General features: G+C 40.0%; 1 protein-coding gene across 1 annotated transcript in view; it reads left to right on the top strand.

Moving 5' to 3' along the window:
• sema4c (sema domain, immunoglobulin domain (Ig), transmembrane domain (TM) and short cytoplasmic domain, (semaphorin) 4C) overlaps positions 1-17131 on the top strand; it is a gene marked incomplete at its 5' end in the record, with an annotated part of 47254 nt that overhangs the window by 13202 nt on the left and 16921 nt on the right. The window contains 5 exons of the mRNA XM_083902113.1: positions 4760-4914; positions 10104-10166; positions 13918-14016; positions 14399-14495; positions 15374-15493. Coding sequence (XP_083758239.1) covers positions 4760-4914; positions 10104-10166; positions 13918-14016; positions 14399-14495; positions 15374-15493 — 534 coding nt within the window. The remainder of the gene's footprint in view (positions 1-4759; positions 4915-10103; positions 10167-13917; positions 14017-14398; positions 14496-15373; positions 15494-17131) is intronic.

Here is a 17131-nt window from a genome sequence, read left to right as displayed (position 1 = left end):
TGTTGATGGAGCGACGGAGAATCAACGAGCAGCCACTCTCTCTCTGTGCATGTGTGTGTGTGTGTATCAGTAAAAGTTTTTTTTTTTCCCTGGCTGTGTGGAACACAGCAGATGTGCTCCATTCTCCCCCGAGGATGCTCCCTCTTTCTCTCTCTCTCTCTCTCTTCACTCTCATCGTTCCCACCAATGTTTACACGCAGCTGCTCTTCAGATAATCAGCTGACTTCAGTGCTTATGTCTCTTCCTGCCTTTGGTTTAGTAATTCCCTGCTGTCCTCCTGTCCACCCCCGCCCCCCCGCCCGCCTCTGCCGTCTTCCACCTCTAACAACAAATCAGGATTTTTTTTAATTCAAACTTGTCCCGGTCATGCTGTCATATGCGCCGTTAAACGCGTAAAAAAAAATCAGACAGATGGAGGTTAGATTTGTGATTCAGTCAAGAGTTTTATTACCTCAGGTTTGTTTAAAAACAAATGTTGTTTCAGGCGGTTTATTACACTTATATATCCATATACAATATCAATGGTGACGTCTGCTGATCATTTGGACCAGTCTTGAGTCATGTGTCTTGGCGGCAACTGAACAAAATCATTGTGGGAATGCACAAATCCACACATTATCAGCTATTGTGCATTTATTATTGTTAATTATGCACCTTTGCCAGAAAATTAAACTCCTTAAACAATTATATAATTATATAAAGCAACAATAACATAAGAAGTGTTGCATGCTCACATGTTGTGTCCAAAGTGGGGCATGATTCGGTTGAGTTTGGCGCCACCTTTGGTGCAAAACAGCTACCGCAGTGGTTGTGACTGCAGTTTGCTGGGGGAAAAAACAATGGTGATTTTTCTTCCCGTGCAGTGGATATTTAGCAGAGATCACTTTGCATTTAAGGCAACAGAGAGAAGTGGCTTTAAATTGAATGGCTTTGCAGTTCAGTGGCCTCATGGGTGTTTTAATGACTAAACCGTTGTTTTTTTACCCGTCAGTCTTTCAGGAACAAGCCTTTTACTTTTCCTGAACTCCGTGCACCTTTTTGTTTTCTCGCTCACACAAACACGTGCCGCTCCCTCACTCTGAACAGGCTCCTCCATGTGTACGAGTCTATTTAGGCCACAGCGTCACGTGAGCATTTAGTCGCTCCATAAATCAAAGCAGTTCCTGACGTTCCCCCTCCTTGGATTTCAGCTGCTATTTTCAGTCGAGGAAAGAAGAGCGGAAAAAAAACATTTGTGCTGTAGCAGAACGAGAGATAAATAAATAAATAAATAAATAAATAAACCTCCTTATTTTGTTTATAAAAAATCACGTTTCCTGCAGTGCGGGGCTGTCGTCGGCCCAGATAGAGTAAGGGGAAGGGGGGAGGGAAACAAGGTGACATTACAAACAACAAGAGTATGGATAATGAAAACTAAATACCATCCTTTCTCTTTCCTCCTATCTTTGTCTTGCTTTCTTCTCCGTCTCGGCAGTGTGTCTGTATGCTAGTCAGGGGATTTGTGTGTTTGGGTGTTTGTCAGAGAAAGAGAAAGAGAGAAAGCAGCAGCAAACAGCATTATTTAAAATTCGCCAGCTCTAGTTTCGCCACAGACGCTGCAGATGAGTCCACGGAGAGAACGTGCTCATAATCTTTTTTGCGACTCTTCGCGAGCAGCGAACACGGAGGAATGAACCGTAAAGATTATTTGCAGTTCGTAAACATCGCTGAACAATCCTGAGATAAATCACATCAATTCAGCTCATATCCAGGCTTACAGGGTGGTTAATCCTCTGTTAAGTGATATCCTAATCATAGAGACTTCTTTTAGGTCTCATATTATTTAATATGCCATCTGCATCTGGATGTGCACCCCTAAGGATAATGAAGATTCTAATCACACCCGCAGACTTACACACCATTATTATTGGGTTTTTTTTGCTCACTCTGCATTCTGCACACGTCGTCTCTGGGATCACATCCTCTCTTTACAATAATGCGAGCAGATCCAACTCTAAATCCCTGCATTGTTGTGCATATGTGTTCTTTATAGACTGGATTAAGCCTTTCCAAGGAAAAGAGAGCAGCTTCTTAAAGTCACAATGCTGAGTCTATGTCTTTTTTTAACCGCCTTAACTCTGAAAAACTGTGAGGCAAAACAAAACTTTGCCTTAGTGGATTTTTTATGGAGCAAGTGTGTGATTATAAACATTTTAACGCCTGCTTTGAAATTAAAATGACTTTTAGTTGTCTCATTAAAAACACTGGCCGATGCAAGTTTCTAAAGATGTATTTCTTTCACAGATCAAAACGACATTGTGATTGTGCAGATGTGCATCTTTCTTGTCTCCGGACATTATCTGCAATCATTTATTTCCTACTCCAGAAGCTGTCGCTGCTTCCATTCTCTTCTGCGACGGTACAAACAACACAAGGGCTGGTCCACGAGAGCGTCATCGCTCCTTGTTTGTTTGTGCTTTTTCTAAATAGACGACGACCTTATCGCACTTATGACATGCAGATCTGGAGCTTATCAGACTCGCCCTGCGATTTTTGATTCGCCTCCAGGTTTTTAAAGTAAATACAGAGCTTAGGAAGCTTTCAACACCGCGTTCTGTCCCACTGTAATAACTCACTACAGATCTCAGAGTCAGATACTGTGGGTGTAGCTTCGTCACTAGGACCTGATGAGTTGTGACTGTTGACTTTCATGTTTTTGAGCTAATTCCAATTCCTATCTTAACCCTCAAGCTCAACCCTTAATCTTAACTGGCCCTCAAAACCAAGTGTTGAGGGTTATTTTGTCACTTAGAAATGGGACACCCCTTAAATGCAGATACGTCTTCAGACTGCAGGGGGCAGAATAACGCGAAAGCTGCGTCCAGTCTGTCAACTCCAAAAAAGAAGAAGAAGAAGTCAGTTAGTTATAAGTTGATACTCATACAAATACCACAACCACGGACATATTCAGCTGACAGTTACCACACACCACGGCTTATTGAAAAGTAAACCATAGCAAACGATCGTGTGTGCGCACCGGCCGTAAAATAAAAGTAAATGTTAGGCAACAATGACGTCAGTAATCCATAATATGGGCCTAAACTAAGATAATACAATGGTTTTCATCATTTTTATATCTCTATTAACAAATAAAATACTTAATTTGTAGCGTACTCGTTACGCTGCTTTCGACGCCATCTTTGTTATGAGAAAACACGCAATGCATTCTGGGTAGCCCTTGCTCCCAAGGGTGGTCTCGGTAAATCTCAATATTGAGGGCGATACAGCCCTTAAACTTGAACCTTTAACTTCATTTTTCTGAGAATCGGGACAGCATTTGCACTAGCGTGCGAGAACTCCTGTTTCTCAGTGTGTAAATGTTTTTAATTGCTGTGCATGTACAGTATGTGGCTGAAATGGAGACACTTGAATGGAGAAAAAGGGGAAAACAGAAGAGGGTAATTGCTATTTCACTCTCCGGAACATGTTTTAGCAAATGTGTGCTAAAAGCAGATGCTGAGAAGCGCTTGTTTTTGGGCAGTCCATCTGCATGGAGGTACACAGCAGCTAGCTTTGCGGCGGTTCATCAGATCTCTTTCATTAAACGTAGCTGCTTAATGATGATGATGATGATGATGAGTGATTATCCAAAGCAGTGAGAGACGTGCAACCAAAACAATGGGCTAGAAAGTCAGGTGTCAGCTGTGTGTTCGTTACGCTTGAGTCACACTTGTAATGTTGTGCATGGATCTTTTTTAAAGTTAAAAATGTTTTTGTCTATGTTCTTTTACCAAAACTTGGAAAAAAGACAAAACCTCTCCCACCGATGACAATTAACTGACAACTAAAAATGATTAGACAAGGAAAGAGAAGGGGACATGCTGTCGGTCAGATGATGTAAGAGACCTTTATATGAACATATTCTAGTTTTATTGTTATATCACTTTTTATTACAAAAACACGAGCTCACCAACTAAAATGATGGACCCACTGTTACAAGATTTCATAGAGCAATGCCACAGCGGTACATTGTAGAGAGAATGGTTAATATTACACATGTTCTAGCTCCAGCTAACATAGCCTAAGCTAATTTAGCCTCAACTAACTTAGCTATAGGCTACCTTAAATGAAAAATGCTACTTCTCACAAGCTAACGTAGCTTTGGCTAAGTATAATTTAAGTTTAATAACATTTTCACTTATTTTAGTGCTTTAATAAAGAGCAACATTTTGCTCCTCAGCTCATCGGCTATTACACAAAGTGTGAAGTTGCTAAGATGCTGCATTGCAACGTTAGCTGTTTGCGTGTACATGAACTGCGAGAGTGGGTGTTCCCAGTCTAAAGTGTTAAAATGCCTAAATATACACACAAAATCAAAATACTTTGCATCCACGGAACTGTCATAGAACTCTAGTTACAAAATAAATAGTGTTAATCTGTGTTTATTATGTTTAATAAAGACCTTTTATATATATATCAGCTATAAGTGGAGCCTTTTTAACTTGACTCAGTATCCATGACTCAGACTCACATAATGTGGACTTAAACTTGAACAGGAGGGACTGGAGACTCAGGGTTGAGTGTCTCAGCAACGACACCGGTTGACGATCGAGAGCAGATGGTTCAAATCTTCAGAGCTGATCCTTCGGTGACTCAAAACACTCTATTAAATAAAGAGAATAAATGGTGCGGAGATGTAGATAAAATGACGGAGTTCGCAGATTTGATCAGTAACATCACGATGTCTTGATGTATCTGTGTGTCTTTTGTATATTTACAGATGTGCTGGACAGCATGGCGAGGTTCAGCGTTCAGGGAGTGTTTAACTACAGCATGTTGACTCTGTCTGACCATGAGAGGGTCCTGTACGTGGGGGCGCGCGAGGCACTGTTCGCACTGGACCCCAACGATATCAGCCGACAGCTACGGCCACAGGTAACACACACACAGACACATTCTAAGGCTCTATTTTCCACCAGTGAGCAATTAAAAACCATAAAGTTCAGTATGCACAAGAGAGGAAAACAATTATTACCACTACAGTGCACGACTGTGGTTTGCAAACACCCACACGTTCTCAAATGGCTTTTGTTGAAATGCAAGAAATGATCACATACCTGAGTTAATATCACACAGCCATCATGATATCCCTGTGACAGCTCAGCAACAAAGAGAATACAACACACCATATTTTATTCTGATTTAAAGTGTGATAGAGTTATTATATTAAAATGTTTGGAGTGGATAAGCAGGAAGGGGGTGGAAATGAAAAGCATAATCTGTGCTACTCCATGGCTGCTGATTAATTTACAGACTATTTTATTCTTTCTTTCCCCTTTTTTTTTGGCTCAGTACAGAAAAAAAAAGCTAGTTTGGAAATAGGAATAATGCCATAATAAATTCAACTGCATCATATAAGCTGTATATTGGTCGCCAATGAAATGCAAAGTAACTGAATACCTTCTTAAATGTGTCATCTTTGAAGGGTCAAACTATAATACTTTTATACAATTAAAATATACAATATCAAATTATAGTGAACTATATTCCTCAAATGTAGCAACGTGTCCAAAGTAGCAAACAAACAGTCTGTTTTTTTTTGGTTTGAACCAAGAGTATTGTTTTGTTTAATGGGTCGTTTTATGGGATAAATGAAAAATCACAAACCAAACCGTTAAAAGCATTTTTCAACCCAGAGAAAACAATGGAGCCCAAAACTGACAATTAAAAGTTATTAGACAAGGAAAGAGAAGGGGACATGCTGTCGGCCGGATGATGTAAGAGACCTTTATATGAAAATATTCTAGTTTTATTGTTATATCGCTTTTTATTACAAAAACATGAGCTCACCAGCTAAAATGATTGACCTACTGTTTCTAAGATTTCATAGAGCAATGCCACAGCAGTACATTATAGAGAATGGTTAATAATGTTACACACATAGCTTCAGCTAACTTAGCCTAAGCTAATTTAGCCTAAACTATACTTACCTATAGGTTACCTTAGCGTAAAAAAGGCTACTTCTCACAAGCTAACTTAGTTGTGGCTTAGTTAGCCTTTAGCACAACTTAAAAGTTAAGTTTAGAGCAAAGTTAAAGTATAATTTAAGTTTTATGTTCCTTTTAAACAACATTTTCACTTATTTTAGAGCTTGTCTGTGTTTTTTCTGTGGTTTAGGACAACACGTAGTGATTTTATAACAACTAAAAAGACGGATTTGTCACAAATAAACATTCAGTGTTATGTTCTAATCACTTGCCTGTTCATTAGGTGCATACACTTTTATGATACTTGGAACCGGCTCAGTGTTTTTCTCAAATGTTTGCCAGGTTGTTACTTTATTTGGAGGTAATTTATTATATCTGGTGTTAAAAGCCTCCAAGCAGTTATAGCGTGGGTAAGCTACCAAATATTAAGATCGCAATATTATGTGCGGCAATTGGCTCCAATATTTCACATCTATCCGAACAAACATATCCGGTGTGAATGCGTGGGAGGACACAGGCACTCACTAGCACACAGACACATTAGGCAGACTCTGGCCCTTTTCTGCAACTTTATGATGCTCTTATTCAATCATGTTTTTTTATTGTCCTTGTTTTAATTTGTGGATCTTTTTTTTTTTGTGAAGCACTCGAGGGCAAAAGTGTTTGCAGAAAGTGCTGCATAAGTACCCTTCACTTGACTTTATACTCAGACACATGCAGGGACGGTGAAGCCTCAGAGATTTAGGCTACTTTGGCCCGGTTCCTTCAGTAATTGGTTCATATTGCAATCAATACAATTACGGGGTCCGATGGAGGCGTAGTGAGCAGCCAACAGTGGTTTGGGGATTGTTTCCTGATTTCCCTCCGTAATGAGCAGTTATTAGATGTGCGCGCACACAAACACACCGACAGGCTGTTTGAGTGAGGGCTATGAGACTTAGAGTAATGATAAGACCACCTGTTGTCAGCCCCCAGTGTGTAATGGAGAGTAAAGGAGCCAACACAGAAAAATGACTGAGTGAGGATGAGGGGAATAGTCCATCCCTTTTGTCACCATCTGCCCATCAGTTTCTCACTCCTCCTCCTCCTCCTTTACTGCTTCTTTCTTTCTTTTCTGCTGCAGTCACTGTCTTTCTTCTTCACTTTCATGTCTGCCTGTCTTCACTGGATGTTTTATGAAGCTGTTATTCCCAAGATTTAGACTTTACGGAGACTCACAGCTCCCATTTGTGTCTGAGATGTTTTCTTAATTTAGGTCTTTGTTCTCTCCCGCGGTGATTGCGTATTGTTCCATTCTTTTTTCCTATTAAATTCAGTCGTTCTGGAAATTTAATTCTGACAGAATCCGTAATATTAGCGCACTGGTTGCGTCACGCAAAAATATTTCACAGCTCGCATGTCCCACACTGTGAGTTCAAATGACATGAAATGTGACTCACTTAGCCACCAATCCTCGCTCTGGAAATTATATTAAATTTTCATCTTGCATGCACTTCGAGTTACTTGAGAGCTGGTGTTCGGTCTTATTTTTGTTCATGTGCTTTTGGCCAACGTGTAGACAGCATAATTTGTGCTGACACAGGGTGATGTGAAACATTAGAGAATAGCACCAGGCTTTCAGACCCAGTGACCTTGGAAGTTGTGTCCCAAGAATCTTTATTTTCAGCACTAGAGATAATCTTTTTTCCACCGACTACATACTGTACATATTTGCTACGATCCATTTTGTCGCACAAAAGCTCTAAGATAAAGACAATAATGTGAGAGTTGAAGAATTTACCCTCTGGCCGTTGTTGTTTTTTTTTATTAGAGCCACGTTTCAATGGGAAACACAGGAGATTTATTTTGGCAGATGTCACTTTGTAGAATGGTTGTCATCAACAATAAGAGCTCCTGGTTGACTGATGTCTTTTATTATATACCTGATCTCTGTGGAGCATATAAAGACTGAATGTTTTGGACGGTATCATAAAGTGGAGCGAGACCAAGAATGCAGTGGGGAGGAAAAAATAGAAATAACAATAAACTACTGGTGTTGCTGTTGCTTAATATGATCTGGCCTTGGTCTTCTTTAAAAGCCAAAGTCCATTAGTTGAAACCACTGACCGTGCAGAGGTAATATTTACAGTTGCTGATCCTAATGAATAATTTAGTTATTAAATCTTAACCATCCTCATTACATCTCTGGAAATGAAGTGCTGAGATTAAGTGGACAGTGGGTTGGAAGGGTGAATCATTTTCTGGACAATAAAAATGATAGTAACACAACAGGCTGTGTGTCAGGAAACGCTGTCTTCTTCACATACTGAATGAATTTATTGGGTCATATTGAAGGTAATTTTCTCTGTCAACCAGGTGCATCTTTATTTTCTATTTATTGCCCTTAAAATTCACAATTATCTCCGTGCATAAAAGTAAGCATCGCTCAAGTTTATGACTACTGGTCTGTGGCAGTAATCCATTGTTCGATTGCTGTTGGTTTAAATCCAGTCAAGTAAATCAGAGTTTAATTGTGAAATTACAGCAGCGCTCGGCCCTGCAATGGCCAGAGTGATTATTTCTAATGGTGTGGAAACACCTCAGTAAATGCAGTTCATATTTTAGACCTCTGTCAATGGAGCAAAGTTCAGCCATGTGTCACAAGCAGAGGCGGATAGAGTACACAGCTTCATTACTTGAGTAAAAGGGGGTCGTACCTATGTTCCCCTATTGGGGAGCATCTGACCTTTTTTTAAAAAAGGGTCCTATGTTCCCCACTTTGTAGAAGCCTCGGTGTGGAGCTCCAGGGTAAAGGGTTAGGGTAGGGTTAGGGTTGGGGTTGGGGTTCGGGTTCGGGTTCGGGTTAGGGGTTAGGGTGAGGGTTGGGGTTAGGGTTAGGGTTATTGGAGTAAAGAGTACAATATTTGCCCCTCAAATGTACTTGAGTAAAATCATGAGTACTCCCCAAAAAAAGTACTCGAGTAAAGGACAGATCCCTCAAAATTGTACTTAAGTACTGTACTCAAGTAAATGTACTCCGTTACTGTCCGGCTCTAGTCACAAGGCGGTTATTCATTATACAGTTCTAGCACGACTCGACTCGGCATTTTCCATTTACTTTACAGTACTTCCGACACAAACTAGTGACAAGCAAAGCACTTATTTTCAGTGTACTGAATCATTAGAGTCCGTTCTTTAAAAAGATTAGTTTAGCACAGACTCCGGACTGACTGAACGGGTTGTGATTCGTCTCACGGTCGCAGGCTTTCAGCAGCGCTGTCGGGAAATACACCAGACTCCTCTGTTAAATATTGAGATTTAAGACATTTCCTCTGCTAAATGTTGGAGATTAACGCATGTTTTCAGTTCGGCATCGTTTGGTTTGATTCTTTTGTTGGACGTCGCGCTCATGACTCTTCGGGCGACGACGCTCTCTGACCAATCAGTCTGTTGACGTCACATTTTAGTATCAGCTCAGCTCGCTTGCAACTTTGCCAGAGCAGGAACCAAAAAATGCTCCACTAATGGAAAAAAACAAAAAAAAACGAGAGTTGAGTCTTTCTTTCTATTCTTTATAGAACAGTGTAGCCATTAGGGAGTTTTACTGGACCTCCCGGTTTCCCTGCCAGCCAATAATGTATTTCTCTGATGGGGCCAATTCTAATGGGACAGAACCTGTGTCCCTGCAGTGGAGCTTTGTCCCTGCACCACCTTGGCAGCTCAGTTTATTTGTCTTTAGTTCAGGGTGAACTTCAGTACTTCAGTATTTCTACCTCCTACCTATTAGGCGGATCAAAGGGTCCTGTTGGCCCATTATTTGTCATTTATGGAGCCCTTGAATAAATACTATTATATTTCCGAGACCAAAAATATACCGGTGAAATGCACTTTTAATGAGTGTGTTGTTGCAGATATAGTTACAGCAGATAGAGATCAAAAGTGCAGCTAAAATGGCAGCGATGTTAGGATCATTATTTTGCATTGTTAGTCTCTAAGTAGCGCCCTATTAGAGGAAAAATTAGCTCATGTTTTTTTGTCGTATGAATGATGATCATTTTCTGATGCATGATATATACACAGTGTATTGTACTGCTTGTGGATCAAAGATGGATATCATCATCTTCCCTGAACACATCACATCTGTTTTCTTTTCTGCAGATCGACTGGCCGGCTCCACTGGACAAGAAGAGAGAGTGCGTTGCCAAGGGAAAGAACAACCAGGTAATAGCGGTGGATTTTTTTGCTGACAGGGTCGCTAGGATTACTCACAGTCGTTTTTAAGTCCGAAGTTTATTAGACCAACATCACTTACTACTTTCTTTTTACTCAATTACATTTATTAAGTCAGTGTGGGCTTTCAAACTGGAAACCTGCCAGTCTTTACATTAGCACACAGCGAAGTGCATCTTCCAGACACGCCTCGCATCAGCAACTTTTAAGGGTGGTTCGATTAAGAGAGCGTTGTGCCTTGAACAACAAAAAGTGCATAAGAGTCTTGCTCCACAAGCATATGTTGGGAGCAGAGGTGGGTCATACGCACTCAAGTCCTGTAGACACGTTATAAAGGCCTTGTTCAGACCAGGTCAGGGATCCAATCGATAGCGAGTTTGACCTGCGCATTTAACCCATCCTTATTACACACCAGTACTGAACTCACACAAGCCGATAAGGGTTGCGATAGTGTATGTGTGTAACAGGCAGAAAGAAAGCGAGCACCATATGCTGCTGGAACATAATAATAAGTTTTAGTTAATGACAAAAAAAAACGATCACAATCTGTGCTGATGTTGTGGAGGTGGCTGCGAATAAATGATCGTATGAGTAAAGGACACCAAGTAAAGCATTAAATGTACTCATTCCATTATTAAAGGTGAAGTAAGTAGTTTATAGTGCCATCTAGAGGAGAGGCTGAAATTTACAACAAAGAACTGCTCCTCTGCTTTTTGAAACACTACGAAAATGAAACAAAAACTATTATACAGCGACTAGACAATGCAGGAGCACATAATATGTATACAAAAGTGGATTTTGGGTCATATAAACCCATAAATACTACACAGTGTCCCTTAAAAAAAATGATTAATTTGTTTCAACAATAGATGTCATCAGAGACATTGATGGAAATATGGTGTTTTGACATTTACTGGCCAGTGATCGCATTTAATTTATCCACCAAATCTGAATTTTCTCTGCCTGCTTTGGCACTTGTCGTTTCTGAAGTTGACTGAGATCAGCGTTGGCATCATCCGTCCATCTGGTGCTCAGTAGGATAGTACTTTTTTTGTGGTTCTCTCCTGCCTTTTGATTGGATGCTGTCGGACTGGTTTTAAAAAGAAAGGGAAACAAAAAAACATTCTGGGAATGAGCAGCACGAAAGAGACTTGAGTCGGGTAATCGGGGTGAAAGAATACGATTTGGCAGGGTGTAGATAGTACAGTTTTCAGTGTTTGGGAACAGGACAAGGCATCGTGTCTTTTCAAACGAACAGGCTCAAGTCCAAGGGAAGTCTGGAGTGGAGTTAAAAGCCTTTATTGATTTTGTGGATTCTAAAGTCATCAAATTTGTGACTGGATTTCATTCAAATCCACACCTGTTACAGATGATTCACAGCACAATCTCTCTTCAGTTCTAATACATTATATAATTAACATTGTGATTACCTGTAAGGATCGATGTTTTCATCTCTTTCAAGGAAGTCGTTCCTTAATGTTTATTATTTATCGCCATTACCTCTACTGCCTGAGGTAATGCTGCTGTAACAATGTAAATGTACTTATTATGGGATCAGGCAAAGTGGAAGTGACGGAAATATTTGTTTACTGGACACTCTAAACTTGACCCCAGACACCGGTACCGTGCCCTGTGAAATGGGAGGATTGTGTCGGGAAGGACATCCGGTGTAAAAATATCTGCCAAATCAAATACGTGGGTCACAAACTGAAAGGAAGAAAAACATCTTACCATAAACAATTTCTTCTTTTAAAAGTCCACTCACACAGATCTAAGCAATGTCCCACTTTCCTCCACTTCACAAATGTTTGCACAAAACTTAACAGAAAACTCTTTCCTAACAGCCTTAACTTCTACAAAGAGTAACTTGGCCCCAGCTCCATACTTTAGTCTCAGCACGAGCCTTCCACTGCTTAGGCTGCACAGATCACATTTGAAAGAGGTCTCCTTAAATATTTTATACAATCCGAGTGAAGTTAATGAGAATGGAGCTAAAATGTTGTTGTTGTTGTTGCACAACAGCAAGTTTGGATGTGGTTTTGAAAAGAAGGAGAAATAGTTCACTGGCAAGCAGTCGCAGCAACACAAACTTATTTTGCCTCTGTGAAGCAAAACTATCTTCACCTGACTGAGGGAGCGTTTGTGTATGCACCAGAAGCACACATGGGTGGGCGGGGCAAGAGGGATTTATATCATGAAATTACGTTAAACTGGGGGTTTTTCAGTAGTAGAATTCACTTCTGTCACTTTTCCTGGACACTTTTTTGTGTTTTTAATAATTACATTAATAAACTAGAAAAGCACTCGGAGAGTGTAGACCTCCGCCAAAGCAGCTCAGCCCCCCACAAAATAGCGATAAAAATAGTGATAGCGGCTACAGAACACGGCCAAAATGTAATCGCTTGTTCTCGGTCCCATTGCAGACATTTCCTGATTTCAGCCAAATCCGTCCTCGACTTTTTCGAGTTATGTTGCTAACAGACTGACAAACAAACAAACAAACAAACAAACAAACAAACGAAGCGAAAAAAAACATATACCTCCTGGTATAGAGAGGTCAACAAGTGATAAAACATTTTTGTAATTGAAGTTTACAATAAAAGTATGGACACTGAAAGTAAAATTAGCCAAACTGTACTAAAAAAAAAAGTATAGTAAATAACAGTAAATGGTAATAAAATAAATAAATAAATGGTAAAATAACTGTCACATTACAGATCATTTAAATTTGACACGTCTGATCTTCCATCCACATACACAAGTAAGGCATCCATGGGTGCCCCTCCAGTAGATGGCGCCCTAGGCCACTGCCTATATGGACTATGCCCCTGTTTATAAGTTAAATACTACATCTTTTAACTAAAACTGACTCATTCGAAGTTGATGCGTACTCAAACTTCACCTCTGAAATTCTTCAAATCATGCATGGAGGGTGTGATCGAATTCGCTCAGAACTGAAATATCTGCCGTACAGATGCTAGCAGGCGTTTACTCCGCGAGCAGAAACGGCCATATGGCGTTTACACAGTCCATCGTTACGTTTAATGATCAATCCTTGTGTGCAATTTTGCTGCTGTGTGCTTGGAAAAGGTCCGGCTGCCAGACGCATCACATCCTGATTATCCCCAGTGATTGCCGGAGCAGTAAAAAAAAAATAAAAAAAATTAATTGAATAAAAAAATCATATTGCTTGTTCTTCTGCCGAGATCCAGATATTGTTTAGCTGCTGCAATGGCAACATCAACTGGATGCACTGAATAATTCATCGCTCTAGTGCACATCATGTGTGAGCATCTGTTCCCAATCCCATTCAGAGAGCTTTACTGTTTATCACAGTGCAGGCATTAAAAGGGCATTACCCATAAAAACAGGGCATATATTACGCCGTTAATTGCTCACATATCTCTCCAATGGAAATTTCTCTCTTGCTTTTTGTTTGGTTTAAATGAGGTCGTGTGGTGGCATTATTACATCACCATGTTCAGCAGTGTTCTTGGGAGCTCGCTGAAAACTTATATAACGGCGTAAAAGTCGACTTCTGATGCCAAAACAGACAGAACTGCAATGAATAAATGAGGTTTTTGTTTCAGAAACATGCTCAAATTTTGCATAATAGGTGCCGCTATCTGTAAAAACAAACCTTGAGGTATTGAGGTATTTAAGGTGAGGTATTACAGGATGAACCTCAGCCGAGGAGCAAAACAGCACATTTAACAGCTGTACTCTAACACCTCCTTCACAGACCGAGTGCTTCAACTACATCCGCTTCCTGCAGAGCTACAACCGCACACATCTATACACCTGTGGCACTTATGCCTTCCAGCCAAAATGCACCTATGTGGTAAGTATGCATATGTGTGTGTGTGTGTGTGTGTAAGTAGTCATGTGAGTCATAGCAAACCAGCACTGACAGGAATCAACTTGAAATGTCTGCCATTTGACCTGAGGCTACCAACACTGTGGCAAAATAAAAATAAATCTAACAGAAATAGTGTCTGACACTGTGTTAGCGCAATGTGTGAATGCAGTGTGTGTGTGTGTGTGTGTGTGTGTGTGCGCGCGCATCTGGGGCAACGTGGCGAAAAGGGTGAATCTATCGTCCTTGTAACAGACAAAAACAAAGCTTGCAGCTTGTAGCTTCGTTTGTAGGTCATAGCACATACTGACCACCTGTGTTCCCACATTTTGTGTGTGTGTGTGTGTGTGTGTGTGTGTGTGTGTAGAATGCAGACTATTTCGCCCTCAACACTGCAGCCTTGGAAGATGGGAAGGGCAAATGCCCATATGACCCTGCCAAGGGACACACTGGCCTGATTGTGGGTAAGTACACTTGTATTTGTGTGTACTGTATATTACTCCCACAGGTGAACAAAAGGGTTTATACACAGGTTTTAATGTTTTTTTGTTTTTTTAGACCAGTTGGAATGTATTTCATTGACATTGATTCTGGCACAAAGATTTAGATCATCATCATTTCCAGCACAATGCTACAAAGCACAGGTTACCCGGTTCACAAATTGCTTGGAATGCATTTTATTTATCGAACACTTTGCGAGCTTTAGCACAAAGTGCTTTCCGCATAAAAATGAATAGAGAAGAAAATGTTATGGCGATGCCCCACCACCACACATGCTGTTTTAGGTCAATGAAAATACATTATCACATTATGCGAAAGTGAAATACAAGTATAGAAGAGGATTTTCTTCTTCAAATGTCCACCCTAAAAATCAAGTTTTGAATCTAAAAACAAACAAGGGTTCAAAATTCATATGAACGTTTATATAAAACTCAGGAAAAATATGTTATTATTTAAATAGAGCAATTGTTGATTATTAATCTGTTTGAAGCTTTTTTCAAGATTCCTGTTTGTTTCAGCTTCTTAAATGGGAATGTTTTCTTCATTCCAAGTCCAAGGACGCAGAGTACATACTTAATCATCTTTGTTTCTTTCAGTTTAGTAGTTTAGTGTCTTTATTTTGAAGGTTAAGGGCCTGTCTTTACATCTCGAACAAAAGCATAAAATACAAAACATAAGATCGACAAACCTCTCCTGCACGGCATTCGCCGCTGAATCCACAGGCACCGATTCTCTCTGCGTCTTTTTCTCCGTCTCTACCTTCTCTCATTGTGAACTATATAAATGTGTGCTTCATAAAGGAGCAGTATTAAATATAAGCTTGTGTTTTTGTTTGGTACAGATAAGGAGCTGTACTCGGCAACACTTAACAACTTCCTGGGCACAGAACCAGTCATTCTGAGGAATCTGGGCCAGCAACACTACAGCATGAAGAGCGAATATTTACCGGCCTGGCTCAATGGTAAGTTATCAAAGAGAGATTGGAAATAACATACATGTTTTTTCTGTTGTTTGTTCAGTTTAAATTTTATTGAATTTAAGTTCATTGCCAAAAAACAATTGCACACAGACCTATTTGTTCACCGTCGTTGTGAATTTTCCTAGTTTTCAAAGTGTTTTTGCTTTTACAGAGACGCAAACAACAGCACAAATGTAAGATGCCAGCGAGGACAGAGTTACTTTTCCTCAGTGTCTGTGTTGCTTTGTGTCAAAATAATGGTCTGTGTGAAAGAACACGTGAGGGATCTCGGTCTCAGTCTTCTCTCTGCAGTGTTTTGGATACTGAATATTGCAGCTCTCTCTCTCTCTCTCTCTCTCTCTGCCACTGTGTCCCTGTGGCAAAAGCATAAAACGCAGGGAAATCAAGGCAATGGTGGAACTTTTCTATCAGCATCACACTGTGCAGTCACTTTTACCATCATAATAACTTGAAAATAAGTTTTATTTTCTAACTTGATGGCTTCATCCATAATAATATGCTTAACCCTTTAACACCGAGCGTATCGCTGACGACACGTTTGCACAAGCGCACTGTGCTTTATCGTAATTACGCGTCAAAGCCAACATGTGGTTATTACGGTAATTTCACTCGCGCCGTTGCAGGAAGGCCAAAAAATGGAAACTTATATGCATTTTTCCAACTCTCTCCTCTCTTTTAGCTTTCAGAAACCGTTAGAATTTTTCCGATAGCAACAAATTATGGTAATGAAAAGTTAGCTTGCACAAATGTGTCATCTGCGATACCCTCCTTCTGTGTTAAAGGGTTATGTAAAAGTAATAATTGTAAGCATGTGCAGCTTTAGATCAGCTTGTTTTCCCATATCTCCCAGCCCTACTACCAAATTACATACAGTATAGCAAATTACATATAGCTTCTTTAAAGGATGATTAATGTAGGCACATTAGAATGTTTTTTGTATTACTTAATTACAAAGAGACTTAATCGGGCAAGCGGCATTGCAGTTTTAGGTAAATTTACATACTGTAAATAAATCCTAGTCAGTGATACTACATACTTTTTACTACACTATCTGGCTCTTTGCGGTGTTTGTGCTGGTAAAAAAACATTTTTAACTGCCGTCAAAGCAGACAATTACTAAATAAAGTCGTGCTTTTTGCTTTGTGTTTGTTTTTGATTGATAAAAGAAGAAGACGCCGCGTTCCAAACTGCAGCGCCAATATATTATCAGCATGTTCACTGCAGTGTGCTGGAAAATTAGATCTGAAAAATTCGATTAGGATGAAAATTAAAACTGATGGGAAAAATATTGTGTTGTTGTGGCATTCGGCTCGGTTTTCTTTTCTTCCTTTTTTTTTTTGTCCGCCCAGATTCTGTGACACTGACAAATTGCACTCGTATTCAAATAAAAGAAATCACATTAGGGTTGACAAAGGGTTTTTTGAACAGTTTCATTAGAAAAAAAAAACATGCAAAGAGTGCAAGAGAATGAGTTGCAGGAAATGAAGCGCAGGGGCATGCTACAGGGAGGGATGGTTATCTTTTGTGGGTGTGTTTTTGTGTCGGGGGGATTGAATTTTCTGCGGGAAAAATGACATTAGAATTGGCAATGAAAAGACTGTGGTGAGGTGAATCGATGTA

Source organism: Microchirus variegatus (assembly GCF_963457635.1).
Source record: "Microchirus variegatus genome assembly, chromosome: 16".
NCBI classification, from domain to species: domain Eukaryota; kingdom Metazoa; phylum Chordata; class Actinopteri; order Pleuronectiformes; family Soleidae; genus Microchirus; species Microchirus variegatus.
This window is presented reverse-complemented; position numbering and strand designations above follow the sequence as displayed.